At 38.4% G+C, this 16,352-nt stretch overlaps 1 protein-coding gene across 3 annotated transcripts in view; it reads right to left on the reverse strand.

Annotated features, from left to right (window-relative positions):
- Positions 1 to 468: 468 nt before the first annotated feature.
- The window catches only part of CNIH3 (cornichon family AMPA receptor auxiliary protein 3), a 46,415-nt gene continuing 30,531 nt past the window's right edge, over positions 469 to 16,352 (reverse strand). For 2 of the 3 annotated variants that reach the window (XR_010612870.1, XR_010612871.1), the window contains exons 4-7: positions 8,671 to 8,783; positions 5,981 to 6,124; positions 3,679 to 3,978; positions 469 to 3,585 (exon numbers count right to left, since the gene is read on the reverse strand). Coding sequence is in view for 1 of the 3 variants with exons in the window: in XM_065679789.1 (XP_065535861.1) it covers positions 3,951 to 3,978; positions 5,981 to 6,124; positions 8,671 to 8,783 (285 nt within the window). In the remaining 2 variants the exon portion in view is untranslated. Of the gene's footprint in view, positions 3,979 to 5,980; positions 6,125 to 8,670; positions 8,784 to 16,352 lie in introns of all 3 variants that reach the window. The other variant, XM_065679789.1, reaches the window with a different exon arrangement.

Consider the following 16,352-nt stretch of genomic DNA (forward strand, 5'->3'; position numbering starts at 1 on the left):
CAGCTATAGCCCAGCACACTATGTAGCTATGCTTTTGGTAAGCACCTCAGTCAGGTCTCATTCTCTCACGTTTTTTATGTGTTTTTTCTCTCCTACCCTTTTCCTTTAAGCAGATTCAACAGTTATAAATCAACTATATATTATAATGATTTCACAAGCTAGGTATTAGCATTTCCACTTTACAGGTGGTATAAAGGAGGAAAAACACATTTAAGCAAATGCTCATTGCACACCTTCTTGAAGGAGCGAAGGGAGGTGACGTGTTTTCTTTTGTCTCTGTGGGATTTACTTCTATTACCAGAGCATGTAAGAGAAGAAAACTGCTGCTCCTAGTAATGACATTCAGCCTTCCAGGAAAAGGGACAAGCAGAGAGTAGGCTTGGGGAGGAAATCCTCAACCTCCCACCAACCAAAAATGAGAACTGGAGACGAAGTGATATCATTGATTTTTCTCCCTTAAAAGTGTGACATGGGGAACAGACTGCCTTGTAACCCAAAAATCTCAGCATTTTTAATATTCATCAGCAGCTATGCAGTTCTTTACTTCCCCTGACTCTGGCCAAAGCATGCTTAGCTTGTGTTCACCCAGCCACATGGTCAGGGAATCTTGTATCCCTCATTCTTCCTTTCTCTATTTTTGCTGCTTCTAATACAGCTGGCATGTCTAACAGAAAATGACAAATCAGGTCTTGAGAACACCCACCACAGGCGCTCCGAGAACAAACCACACAGCCACAACACACAATCCAGGATAAATTTCTGGACTTCTTACAGCAATCATACACTTCCTGATACATAACAAGAGAGCTATTTGACTCTAGAAGAAAAAAAATTTGGGGTCTTTTTTTTTTCTTTTTGTATCCTTTGACAAATCCAAGGAGACAATTCTGTTGTTGTGTGAAAATTACTAATCTGAATGTCAGTATGAATATGGAATTGAAGTCCACATACTACTACAGCAGCATCACTGCATAATGGTTTAACACTGGCCTGCCATGCAGCCAAGTGGCAGTGTTCTGTTGGGAGTAACCCAGCAAGACACTGCAGCCCACCTGGGGGACAACACAGAGCAAGGAATATGCCAAAGGCTGTACCTTACTTCGCTGTCTATGAGGTCCATAGCACTAGCAGCTTCTTGATACTGCCAGGTACCTTAGAAGGTCTCATTACTTGAGCTCTGGGTTGGAGGTACCTGTCTTTTTTACATTTAACTTCCTCCTTGGCCACTTTCATAAATTATTTTTTCTCAGAAGCTTCAACTAAATTCAATGAAGGAGAAAAGTATCCTCACATTAAATAGTTTCTCCATTGAGTTTAAATTGAGTTTTTTCTTAAAGAGAAAAAAAAATGCTATTGGGAACAGCAGGATTATTTTTTTTAATTAGGATTATTGGCTTTCAGACAAAACATAACCATACTTTCATCCACTCAACCTCACCAAAAAAAAAATAAATCCAGGCCTCTTGATGAGGCTGACCTTAAAGCAGATAATCTGGAAATGTGAAACCTGAACTGAACTTTCCACCTCCGATGCATCCTGGGAGATGCACTGAAAGATCATTTACCTGCCCAGAGCTCAGAGTTTTATGAGGTAGTGAGACATCTAGAAGTTATTTAATGTGATTTGTTCTTCTGAATCTAGCTCCTATACTTCTGCAGAACGAGATGCTTTAGTTAGGATGAAAAAAAGGAATTCAGTTTACAGTCATCAGCTTTTTACAGGCTGTGCATTCACTATACCATGGCGGCAGAGCTTTATCAGTTAGCTCTGTAATGACCCAGGGAAGTTTCTTAGCTCAAGCAACATTCCAAGTGAGTGTATCTATATTGCTTGTGGGGTCAGTGTCATTTCAAGAGCAGTTCAGCCACTTCCCTAGTGTGCAAAATTTAAACTAATGAACCACTAGAGCCCAAATTAGCTTCCCAAGCAACCTCATTTGACAGCCTTGTTGCATACTTCCAGAACTAGGAATGCTATGTTGTAAGAAGTTAAACTACATTGAATAAGACCTACTGGCTATGTCTGTACTTGTAAATTAAAGAATGTCAGCATACGGGACAACTTGCTCATCTAAATACTGTTGTAATGCCCCGGTATAATTTCTGTGCAGGACAGCTAGCACTCTTCCAAGCAATGTCCAGGCACGATTTAGGAGTTGACATATTCCAGGAGCAGTTTGCATGCACCAACTGTGCTTTGCAGGCTAACAGGATTTAATTTTGTTAACAGCCAGATCAAACCAGAAGGATTCCTGGCACTGTACACATGCAGCAACTACAGCTCAGTTTTCACCCTGCCAGACATGAGATACTCCATCCAGCCATTGCTTCTGCACCATGCTCTGAAACAGGGTATGTCAGCACAGAGGCAGTACTGACTGTGAGACTGCCATCTCTCCTGCTGAAGCCCTGTGCCCAGACTAAAAAGTCCTCAGAGCTTGGTACATGAACAATCTATTGGCTCTCAATAGTCAGACCAAATTTGGCAGGGTCAACAATGAGCTAGTACTACCAAGACCAGCGGAAACCAAGCTGGGGTACAGATGGGCTTCTCTGCACTGTTCTCTACAGCATCTCTGGTAGCAACATACCTTATTAGCTCATTCACAATGCAAGATCCAAGTGGTCTCTGTGCATGCACTGGAGTTAGTCTTGATCTTACAGGCTTGCCTACTACCCAGAGCACCAGTGGCTGTACTGAAATAACTTAGCGACTCTGAAGGACCCAGCCCTGGTCCATTAGGTTCAGCACTGAAGTATATTTAGCAGGAATTCTGGACACTTGATGCCTTTGACCTGTCAATCAAACAGATTTACCTAAAATATAAATAGGTTTTGAGTATTTATGTAATGTGTATTTGTATATACATATATATATAAGGATATACTGCCCATATATAAGAATTAAATGACAATTACATGATAAAATTTTAAAACATTTGAATTATAAAAACCCTGAACATCTTTCAAAATGAACCTCATACGAGACAAACATTTTGTGTATTTGTTTCAGCTTAAACTTGACAGCAGAAATAAAGCCGCAAAACAGAATTACAGACCATAAGTAGCTGGTCCAGTATTTTGTTATCCAGCATTTTGATGAATATAATACCTATGTTACAATCCTCCTTCATGTATGCAGCTTTTACCTTTCTCTTGTTTTTTTCTCCAGTCAGAGGAACACTATTCTGATAAGTGTTTGGCATGATTAGGTGAAACCCAAAATACTTATACGTATCACTATGTTATTAGTGCATCACAAATGAAGTACAGGAACATACCGGATGTTCACCTACAAGAGCAGAATATCATTAGAAAGCAGAACACTGCAACTGCAAATTCTTTTGTTATTGTTGCTATGGGTGGAAAAAAAACCCAATACTGAAGCAATTCCACATGATCTGACAGCCCTGTTTGATTAGCGTCATGTGCACATCCCTGCAGAACAGTCACACATCTTATCTGCACTCAAGTCTGTGCTCATTTTCTCAATGTGCTGTACAGATGTTCCTCTTGTGAAGGATGATCTTGCCCTCTGTGTCTTCAGTCCACAGCAGTCATTAAGAAAAAAAACATCTTTGTTCCCTGGAAGACAGTAGGAACTATAGTTTATAATGAAGCCACTAAACCAAGCAGCATTATCCCTGGAGAGATGAATAGCTGTGTAACTTAGCCCACCTTGTTGCAGTTTTTGTTTTGCTTGTTTTGAAAGTCATTTACTGCAACACATTGAGAAACAGGAGATAAACACAGTTAACTCAGCCATTCTCCCATAGTACTCTGCTTTTTTTTGCTGGGTCTTTCTTTCATGTATCCTGTGTACTTCTTGGGTTCAATGTTTTCCTTTCTTTGTTTTTTTTTTGTTTGTTTTTAATCATGCATCCCTTGGCTCACTCATCCTTGCACCTCCAAGCCTTTGTTGTTTTCAGTCTTTAATGACGATCTTGTAGTTAAGAGCTCACCAAAGTGTAGATCATGCTGAAAATAAAAGAAGGACACAATATGAAAGTATCCTTTTGAAGCATACAGAGCACTTTGATTTTTATCACCCTTTACTGTCTGTTTCTCAGGTCTGACCTTAATGGCCTGTGCTTTCCTTTGCATTCTAGCTCTCTAAAGCATCTTAATTGTGGTGTATTCAAGACAGGTATCAAAAAGCACTCAAGAAATAATAAATTCATTATCAACATCCTACTGAAATACAAGCTGTGTTTGAGCTTATTAAAATAGAGTCTGATGTCTGAATTTGAACAGTGAAGAAACAAACCCATTTTACTTCACAACATTTGATCTTTAAAACTTCAACCAACAACTCTCGGCAGGGAAGGCAAGGTTTCCCACGAAACTGCATTATTTTGTTTCCTTTGGAAAAAAATCCGTGCAGTAGAAGAAACATAAAACACATACCCAGCTGGAGTAAATCCATATATATTAAATGCAACTCTGAAAAGCAAAGACACCACAGTACATTGCCATGGCTCCATTTTACTGCAATTCCAATTATGACAATACCCAGGAGAGCACAGCAAAATTGAATGTAATTAGTACTATTTTATTTAGCACCAGGCAGTGGATTTTGGAGTATGGTCACATTTTAGAATTAAAAAAGCAGCACTCAGAGGAAGCTACACAACAGTAGAATCCCAGCAGAAATGCCAGACCACAATGCATAGCTGACTTTGCAGAGTCTTTTACCCAACACAAAAATGTGGGGTTAAAATGCTTCTCTCTCCAGCTGGACCTTGCCCTCCTTGCAAGTACTACCAACAGAGTTTGTCCAGCATAACTGCCACGCTTTCCACTCTTGGCCCTGTGAAGAAGACTAAGGCAAAGGTGCTCAGCCTAAACCCTCAAAGCTACTGGATGCTAAAGTCCTCCTCAGATTTTCATGCCCTATCCATCTTAATGTGAGTTAGGCACCTACTAGCTTCTGTGAGTTTGGGTCTTTTTGCTTTCTTTCTCTCATGTATGCAGACAGGCACTTACACATGCACATGCGGACAGAAAACTTTGTTCTCAATAGTACTTAAAAGTAATATTGAGAAACAAAAACCTGCAGCAATAACTCCTCAAGATACAGGGAAAAACAGCAGATACTGGGCCACTAATCAAAGGAGAAATAACATTTCTCTTCTTCCACTAGCATACAAACTTGCCTTACAGAGGGATTGCTGCGAGACTGGCTTGAAGAGGCAGTCTGTCCAAATGCATTACAGAAGAAGGAGCAGAACAAAGGCATCATAAAAACAACACCTCCATTTAACGTTAACTATTGTTTCAAATATTTCTACAGTGTAATTAGAGAGGAGGCTAAAAGCACAAGGATTCTGAAAAGGACTTACCTTAAATACAAACCACCTCACATATTCTTGCTCTGAGCATTTGTGACTGTGCACTAAGGACATCTGACAGCAGAAAGGGTCAGGGAGACAACACACAACTGGAATGCATATCTTCAAGAAAGTACTTAGATGAGGGATTTGGACAAGACATATGCTTATCCTGTCATGAAAGGGAGCCTGCAGGAATAACTATAGTCATGGTGCACCCCACTTTCCTACCCACTATCTACCTATGTATTAACCTATTATATTGAGCATCACTACACCAGCAGATGTAATATTTTTCTTACGATTCTCTTGAATCGCAAGAACACTATCATTTTTATTTGATTTAATGCCATTATCATAACATTTGCCATTTCACCCATCCTAAAAGGCTATGCAGAGGAGCAAAAATTTTCCCCTTGGGTTGGCCCTGGGGCCTGGCTCAGCCCTTAGATAAACATTTAGTGTTCTGTATTGAGGTGTCAGCAGATATAAGCACATGTGTAAGTGGGCATGTTTCCCTGAATCCAGATCAGAAGCAAGTTTTATAAGATTAAGGAAACAGGCCAATTGGCTCCAGTCATTCCTAAACACAATTTCACATGTCAAATGAAAAGCAGCTACTATTTCCTTAGTAAAATGACCAGACTTACCAGTACAGATAGTAGAAGAAGGAAAGGAGATAGAAAGCTAGCTTACACCAGGCCTCTTTTTGACAGTAACTCAAGGTATCTGCATTCATGACTGCAGGTGGATCGTATGCTAGCTCTGAACTATCTGCCGGGCAACGAAAATACCTGAGAGAACAGAAGACATCTGAAATTACTATAATATTCTGTATTAAGTATGTGCAAATACAAACCCTCCTTATCACCCTCCCAGATGACAATGATTTCCACGATATAGGAGGAATTTTCCTCTCTTCTTCAAGCCTCTATCTCCAGATGTTGTTAAAATCAGGACACTAGTCTAAGCAGACCGCTCTTACAGAACCAACCAGTTCATGAACCTGGACTTTCTGTATTCTATTACTTCTTTAGATTGAAACATTCCCCCTTCCTATACAGTTATTTCTGGCTTACTCACTAATAACTTATATATTGTGAGTGATAATATGTGGCAGCTTGTGATCATAGCATGGAAAGAGGATTACTGGGCTTTAACTGCACCTATATAACCGATTTCAGACATGATGAAAGCTGACAGTCTCAACCAACTGATAGGTAAAGTTTCTTCAAGTCTGAAAAGGAAACAAGTCAACATGGAGTAATGCAAGAGCTGGCTGACTAATGTTTTCCGTATGTAGGACTGCTTAAAAATTATCCAAATAATTTTCATTGGAAAATGTTTTTCTTCTTAATAGAAAATTTCTATTTCTAATTATTCTCAGCAATGACTGGATGTTTGAGAAAATCCTCACAGAAAAACTTTTTTGGCAAAGGAGCTTTTGTTTCCGCTACTTTGCGGGAAAAAGCAAAACTGAACCAAAAAAAAGTCTTCAAAGTCAATGAATTCCTTTAAGATCAGCATAAGTCAGATGTAATATTGTTATTGCTATTGCTTTGAAATAGTCAATACTGAAGATTACTGGGATTGCTTATAGATAAAGCCAAACACATAGATAGAAAGATCTAGAACCCCCAAACAAGTGACTAGCCTCAAATTTTGAAAGAAAATGTTCTCATAATAATTTTTTTCTTCCTCCCAATATTAATCAAATCCACTTACAATCTTTAGTAACATTACAAATTCTTTTCCAGAGACCAACAGTGGAACCTTGCTTTATTATCTTAACTGAGATGAAGATATTACACAGTATCTTCCCATGTGTGGTTTTTTTTTTTTTCAGATTACACAATGAACCTAAACCCATCTGTGGTTAAACCAGCAGAAATTCTGGAATACTTAGATAGACAAGCTATTATAGCAAAGCATATAGAGAATCATGGAAAACAAAAAAGACAAGCGAAAGTTCCCTCCCCAAAGGCTGAGACATTATTTAGAATCTGACCATTCTCACCTTGAACGTAAAATACAATTTGTTTTTAAAAGCTTTCTAAACCAGTATTGTCACACTTTAGTTGTTAATCCTTAGTAAAACAGTACCATAAAACATGATTATTTTTATTGCACCTAAGCAATAGAGAGAAAAGTACTCCTAGCTCCACTTAATTTAGCTTTCTGAGAACTATACTAGCACTTTAACTTCTGAATAATACACTTTAGCATATAGTGTTGTGCTAAGATTTTTCAGAAAATAGTGTAAAAAAGCTACTACTATGTAGTTCCTGGTTGGGATAATGGTTTTGCCTTCTTTACAGAACTCACCAAGCTACTTTGCAACTGGAGATATTTGCTTCAATATGTATCTTTGTAACACAAAGAGAACTTGACAGACAAAAGTAATCCGTGCTTCTACAAACACTGCAGAAATGAAAAACTAGTGACACCTCCAAACTGACAACCACAAAAACTGGTATCTTTTGGTTATCTTCAGAGGCAACTGAAGGCAGATCCTCCACTAGAATGCAGACAAAAATGCAGCAGCAGCTGTACTGCCTGTCCAGAAAACATTAAAGCTGCTCAATAACAGGTCTTATGTGATCAAGTCTGAAAGCTCTTCAGTGAATATAAACACATAGCAGAGATCCAGAGTGGAAACAATCCCACTTTTTCATGGGGGCAGGGTGAAGACAACAGTTCTTCAACTACTGCAATCCCTAGTGCAACAGCACGTAAGAGACTTCCCCTAGAGAACAGATACTCTTTACTGTACAGAAAGAAACAACTTATTTTATACTGAAAAAAACAAAATAAAGCATAAAGCTGCCAAAGAAGATGAGAAGCAAAATTCTGTCAGTTTGCCAGTCTCTATTTCACAACTTCAATTGAAAGATTTCCTTGCTAGAGATGAATGAATAGATCCAAGATCTTTCAGATATGAACTGCCTTCTGTGTTCAGTACTTCAGTTCAGAAGTAAATACTTCCTATCTGTGAAGTACTTAGAGCCTCACCAAGTTCCAGTTTTAGATTCCAGCCTATTTAATTTCCAAGTTTTCATTCAGCTGTGGCCAGTGCATTCTGACACAGTTAGCAATATTCACCTAAGTTAGTAACTAAAACCCACATTTATATTGTTACGTGTTTTCTGTACCCATAGTAAGCATTTGTGAAAAATATTGTTTTCCTCTGAACATTTCAGCTGCTCATAGGCAAAAACTTCTAGGTAAAAGATATCCAGCCATACCCCTATCACTGCACATCACAGTTCATATAACCTGCATGTGTGATGAGTTGGCAAATAAAGCTAACAAGAAGTCAGCATATAAAAGATGTGCTTACCTCCAGAAGTGATAAAAAAGCAAAGGAACATTTAACCCCAGTGTGAGCCACTCCTGAGCACACAAAAACATTATGCAGAAAAGACTATGGATAGAGTACTCCGGCAACACCAGCTAAAGAGAAAAGAACAGAAATAAAAGCTGTTTGTTAGTAAAACACCTCTTTTAATCAATTAAGCAGTTTTCCAGAAAACAAACCATCTCTGCAAGTCGCCTGTCTGTCCCTAGACATGCCTCAGTTAACAGACAGCTTTGCTATGAGCAGTGAGTACAAGATGCAGTACCAGATTCTAAACATGGCTGTACTCCACAGGCTGCTACCACTTACAGAACCATTGTGAGAATAAAGCAATGTCTGTAAAAGACTTCTTAGAGAACTAAGTTTCATTACTGAAATATTCTGAAAGGAAATAGTTATTACTGAAGCTTCACTTTTACACTGGAGCAGCATCCTTAGAAAAATGGAAGGCTGCTTCTATGACTTTAACGTGTTATATACACCCTAAAGAGATAAAATGCATCACTAAATCAGCATTGCAAGCTATAACCTACTAAAACAGGAATCTCACTTCCTTAGTAAATCCATGGCTCCCCACACTACTTGTTTCAGATCCAGGATGATTCTTTCTATTAAAAGAGAAAGTGAGTAGGCAGTTGGCAGAAGCAGAAATTTATATGTGCTGTTGATTCAGAGTAGTTATTTCCAAAGGCATTTTGCCTTTTTTTCCGCCACTGCTTTCCTATTTCTTAGCTGGCTTTCTTCTTGTTTTATTCCACTGCCTTTTCTCAAAAACCTCTTATTTCTTTTCTTCTAGCAGTACATATTTCTCAAAGCTGGACAATCCCACACACAGCTCATCTGCATCCCTTGCTGCATCTTGGAGACACATCAACCAAAGTTAAATTACAAAAAGCATCTCAGTGGCTTCTCGGATGTCCATTCATTTTCATCTGGCAAGTAATTAAAGAGAGCCCTATTTTTTAAAACAATGTAAAACCTATTGTATGGCTACCCCTAATGCCTACCTACTCCCATACAGCTGTGTTGCAATGAGTTACATCTTCTTGGTACTATGAGTCTTTCCACCTCACATGGAATGTATTTTTTCACTTTCATTTAACTTTACTACTTGAAGTATTTAACACATTTGGGTATATCTATGTCTACACCTTCAACTTATACATTCTCAAAAGCTTATCTTATGTGGATGGCAAATCTTAATACAATTACATAGTTCAGATTCCAGATGGTAGTTATTTGTCACTGCTGGATTTTATTTTTTCTTTCATTTTTAGAATGTGATCTACAACATGACTATAACCTTTCCCCAAAGAATGATTCATCTTCATCACAAACTGCAGACAAGAAAGATCTTCACGATGTACATCTACCCATTAAACATCACAACACTTAAAAGCATGTTACACTAATTATCACATATTTGATTTCTGATTCCAACACAATCCACAAAGTTAACAGGAACACAAGCCTGGTGCCTGATCGGTGGGCTGGCTGGTAATAACAGGGAAGGAAACCCATGGTGAAAATTTATGCAGAGATTAAAAACCAAACCAAACCAAACCTAAAGGTCTGCTGTGAAGACAAAGGAAACAAAGAACAAAGGAAGCTGTGGACTCTCAGAAACAGACTCACTTCCCAGCCACAGTTTCTCGTATAAATTAAATCTACATATGCTTTGACAGAACAATAAATGAGTCACTTATGTCTCTTCACTCTTTTCTTTGAGGGATATTTTCCTGTGGACGTAAACAAAGAAAGGATCAGTTCTGATCACAATTTCTGAAGAGAACTTGTGCAAAGTTGCAAAGGAAGCCCAGCCTTCAAAGCCAATTACTGTTTATACTCAGGTGACTTACCTAAGAGACCAAATCTAAAAGGAGGAGAGAGGATTTAAAATATGAAGTGTAGAACAGCACTAACAGCAAGGATTGTAAAGAAAATTAAACTGAATAACTAAATAACTGAAAAATAATGCTGCCTCAATTCTTGGCTGTAAGATTCATCTTGCAGTTTGATACAATGTCCTTTCAACAATGGAAACTTTTGATCAACTATAACGCACAAAGGATTTGGCTCCTGGAGAGAAGGAAGCTGGCTCAGAAACAAGCAACAGCCAATCCTTGTTGTTCCCACTGAGGTAGTCAACAACAATAGTGATTTCTGAGATACAGATAGCTGTGCAGTAGGAATTCAACTTAAGTCTTTAATTCATTCCTGGAAGAGCATACCAAGATGTCAGATGGTAAACATGTTGAGCTATAACCAGTATACTTCCATTTTGATCCAGGTACACTCTGATTCAAATAACAACCTCTGCTTTCTGACACAGCTCAAGATGAAACCTTGAGATGGTTAGAGAACAGGGCACTGGAGGAAAAACTGGCAAAGCAGCACAGTTCTTAAGGGCTACAACTTTGCCACTTTGAGTCCCAATCTAAGGAGTGGCGTTATAAATGTATCGTCAGAAACTCTGCTGGCTGACATTTACCTGTGGAAAAAATACAGGAAAGTCTGAAAAGGAAGTCAGCTTCTAGACCAAAAGGCTGCTAATCAGAAACACCTTCTGCTATAAGCAAGGGAAAGAAACTACCATACATTTCTAAGTTTGGCTTTGATAGGTACAGTTAAATAAATAGCCATATCAGTAAATATTCAAAATCCTTATTCGCAATCCATCAATAGCATTTAAAATGTAAAATCTTATGTAGATAACATATCATTGCCATCTCCATTTAAATAGTCAATACACCCTCATACAAAGCAGTACACACACACATGCTTGTGCAGACAGATTCTTCCTCCCTAATTCCAAAGAAAATAAAGTAGGCTTTGCTGTGCATAGACATCAAGGCTCAGCTGAAGTAAAGCATGGAAAAAGAAGCACTGAAGCTAAGCACCTGTCAGCAGCTTCTTTGCATTTATAGGAATACAAAGACCTTTGCAGATTGCAACTGCAGGCGGCCATCTCTTGGGAAGCTCAATCCTAAATCATTTTATTCAGTTTCCTATTTCCTAAATGTATTCTGTTGGTCTTACACAAAAGATAAATCCATCTTTTTCTGATGGTACTTTTCCTCCTTATTCTGTTCATTACAGATAGATACATCTTTCTCAAATCTGATTTTGCTTTTACAGAACATCTTTATCATTTTTACATGGAGTGACTCTTACACTTTGGCCAATGAAAAGGGCACATAACATAACTCACAGAAACTAAAATTGGGAAGGTATCATAGCAGGAATAGTAATCTCCCTTCATCAGTGCTATTAAATTCTCATGCTTAGAAAATCAATCTGCAAGTGAATCAAATAGTTTTCCCAGTCACTGTTAAGCCACTGCAATGTCAAGATCTCTAGCAATTTGCTTAGTGTGCTACTCAAGTGCAACACAGTAATTCCCATAGAATTGTTGGTTTTCCCCAAAAAGACTGAGTCTACATCATTCTCTATCTCTGCATGTCAGCCTCCATACTGTAATCACAGATTCAGCACCATACCCAGAAATTGCTAGCCATTAGACACTCTACCCTTGCCAGGGTTTCAGAGAGTTTTCATTACGCTGTTAGAGGCAGAGACAACTCCCCATCTCACTGCCTGCCTTCTCCTCCCACAGATGGCAGGAAAAAAGCTGAAGAGAAATAGAGGTTGATTCCCCTTCACTAAGAGCTCAGGTGATACCCAAGTCAAAACCAAGTTACCCTGAGAACACATGAGCCCTTTTTCATCCACCTAAAAGCAACAAGAAACTGAAAACATCATGCATGCATGGATTCAATCCAGAGCCCAAAGTTAGGCCTGACCTAAGGGCATGCTGTTTTATTGCATTGGTTAATGCTACTGATTACCCAATTAAAGGATTGGCTCGCCCATTAAAGGATGGCTACGGCATGTCACTATGATTCTCACTTTGCTGCTTTTCCACCATTATCTCTCACTACAGCTGACAGGTAGAATTGGTCCTCATTGATAGAAGGGAAAGAGAGTATGGAAATGACCTCAACGTTTTCAAAACTCAATGGTTACTTTAACTACACTTTAAAGACCATCCTAATAGAGCCTGCCAGAGCTAACTTAGGTCACTGGGGAGTATCAACTGCTGAATTAAAGACATTGTGAGACCAAAGGAAGACATTTAATGACTCTGAAATTCTCCTAACTGAACAACACAGACCACAAAATTCAGAGTAGTGCAAAAAAGTGAAAAAAAGGAAGCAAAAACATACAGAAAAATAGCAGCGGCATGGGCATTAGCCCAGAGTGTGCATGCATGTATAAAGTACCTACACTGAAACAACTCATATCTGTTTGCTCCTGCTGTTGCACAACCTAAAAAAGTAGGTGTGTAATTTAGATAGACTATACATCTTAACATTTGCGACAATTTTTAACATACTGCTGCATTGATCAAACACAAGACAGACATTAAATTTACTGTTGAAATACAGGAAGGCTTCCCACTTACATTCCTTGTGTATCTACTTTAAATTATTTGAATTACTTGACTTCCAAAACTTCTGAGAGGGTGCCCTAGAGGCCAATACAAAGCTGTTGCAGTAAATACATTAAGGTTTTCAGTTCAAATTTTTAAGTTGTTTCTTTAAATTCTCCTGTCAAAATCCACACTTGCTTGTGTCTCTGCATGCTCTGTTCTCTAGTCACTTATAGCAATCACTCAGAAATTCAGTTGTGTAGTTGAAATTGTTGTAACGCAAACCACTACCCAAAGCATTTTAAGTAACTCAAAACCATGCTATGCAAGCCTTTATAAGTATTTAGCAGTTTGCTATGTGTATGTATGCAACTAGCTGAAAGAAAATGTCTGGAAATGGATTCCAGATCATCAAAAGAAAAACCCACAGCTGGACCACTCGAAGTTCACATAAACAGCTCTACATTTTATCTAGGGAGGAGTAATGGCAAGACTCTTCATCAGACATATGCAAGACTCAATGTTACAGACGAAATGCATAGCAAAAAATAAAAGAAAGGATATATAACATGTATGTTTTCCACCCTGGACAACAACAAAGCAATGCAGCACAAAGCCAATGCTTTGTAAAGGTAATTTCATTATTCTAATGCACCACTAGAATTTCTTTAAACAGTATTAAATGGATGTGAACATAAGTCACTCCACAGCACAGATACCAGACAATGAAATAAAACAGAGAACCTAATTATGATTCCCACAAAGCACCCAATATCCGCCTGTAACACAGAACCAGATCTAATATTAAAATACAGTATTTCTGGGTGCTTTTGCTATCTCAGCTACTAAACACAACTATATTAAGGCCTATTGTCTCACTTCTCATTGTCTCATTTTTGTCTTCCGCAACATGGGGATAAATATATTCAGAATCCATAGATTCCACTGGAGCTAGTTTATGACTAGGATATTTAAGCTTTGTCATAGGACAAGTAGTAACTTTAAACAAGAGGCAGAGGAATATCAGGTCTTTATGGGACACTCATCAAGAGTATCTATAAACATTTTTGTAGTGCAGAGCCTATTGGAGGTCATAAGAGCCAACTAGTAAAGAGGTTATGAAACTTAAAAAAGGTTTCTCCACTGTAAGACCTGCAGGGCACCAGCACAATTCGGAAAGTGCCCTGTCCTTGGAAGGCACATCATTAAGGCAGATGTACTCTGATCCTGCAAGTGTTCCTCCCCTGCGAACTGTTCTTTTCCGCTCAGCAGGGACCAGGAGACAGCTTCACAACCTTTCTTTTTTTTAACGTTAATTCAGAACCAGTAACAGAAGCTGGGTTAGCAACCCTGGAGTGAGAACTTCTCTAATTTTCACAACACTGACAGGAAACGGGGTAACAAATGATTTCTTATCCTACCCCAACTAGTGTGTTTCAAACACAACCAGCCAGGACGCCCTGCAGCTGCGTTATTCCAAGAGCTTATGCCATCTTTGCTCATCCAAAACTGGTGAGAATGACAATTAGCACCACAGCAGTTCATTAGGATATAGGAATCCAGACCCTCATTTCACAGGCAGGTCTATGAATGCAGAAATCTCAGTAATCATAAAAAGAAGTTCATCCATCTACACAACACAGGAAGGGCCCTCAGGCCTTCTCCTGAGGATCTGCTTAAGATTGACAGCTTCATAAATGCTGAAAACTACGTGCTCACTGAAGTGCTGTTTCCATATCTGGCATGTAAAGACTGTTAGTCTGAGGAAGCAGATTTGGTATAGTGCAGGCATGGTAAAGACAATCCCTGCCCTGCTATTCTAACAGCTTTTTTGAAAACATCAGCATCTAAATGCAAGGTAGGACATTTAACTCCCAGCAGAAACAATTTTCATCCATTTAACAGGTATGATGCAAAATAACTGTACTCTATTTTTAGGTATTATATGGCTTTTTGTAACTGCATAGTAGTTTTATAGGGTTTGTTCCTGACTTAAATCCACAATGAACATTCTGCCAAATACAACACTGACATTTGATTTAACCCCTATTTCTTTAGTTTTATTAAAATGTAAATATTTACTTTATTGCATACCAAATTAGAACAAATATAGTGCATTAGCAAGTCAAATTTTGCCAATATCTTCAACACAGCTCTGAGGAACAGATGCATAAATTACATTACCCAAAGCAGCTGAGAAGTACACTGCTCTCAGGAGTACATTCCAGGCAACAGTTACTCATGTACATTTTTGCTGCATCTTCAGCCTTATTCTGCTGTTACTTGTGATATTCTGATACTGTAAGGACATATGTTTACATATCCTCCAGAACAGTACTGGAAAAAGCTGAATTGTAAAGCAAGAGGTCATCTATTACAGGGTAATACTCTGTTTGCCACTTTAACTATTGAATAAACATTAAGAGATGAGATTAACAGCAAAATAAAGTTGGTTAACCTGAAATAGTTTTATACATAAATATTTCCATGAGTTACAGTATTATGAATAACCATATGTATCTCCATTCAAAGGATATTTCAATTGCCACCAGACAGTGCACTGGCAAATATTACTTCCTCCCTGGAGTAAAAGGCAGGTAAGGACCAAACTATGGCTGAGTCTTAAGTGTGAACTCCTCACTCTTGCAATAGCTTTGTAACTTTTCCCCTTATGAGCTACCCCTGCTTTGAACACTCATGCAGGCACAGCAGGATATAACTTTTCATTCTCCTTAGGTAAGCACACAGACATTCTCAGGTAATGACTGCTAAAAATACCAGTTGTTATGTTCTAACTTTTGAAAAGTGCTGAATTTGGGAACTTGTAAATTTGACTAAAATTAGTGCTGGCACAATGCACATCATAAAAGGAATGTCAGTAGTGGGACTGCCTGTCAGAAATATTCTACTTCCTCTAAATTCTGAAGTCCTATCTTGAGTACTTTCTTTTCAGATATGATACTCTATACAAGAAAAGGACAAAAAAAGGACAAAAGGGATTATGTTGGTTATTTTTATTGCAATAATAGTACTTTTCTAGTAAATATGAACTCGATATATTCACAGTAAAATAAGAAGTGTGAAGAAGAGATGTACTGCCTCCAGTGAAGCAACATTTATGGGATTGATTATCTGTGCAGAAACTGCAAATACTGCTGGCTCTTTGGTCCCAGTTCCACTGTCAGTTCTGCAGAACAGCTACTGTGCCAAGTTCTACTCTTTATGATGAAAT

Source organism: Lathamus discolor, chromosome 5 (assembly GCF_037157495.1).
Source record: "Lathamus discolor isolate bLatDis1 chromosome 5, bLatDis1.hap1, whole genome shotgun sequence".
In the NCBI taxonomy this organism is placed as follows: Eukaryota; Metazoa; Chordata; class Aves; order Psittaciformes; family Psittacidae; genus Lathamus; species Lathamus discolor.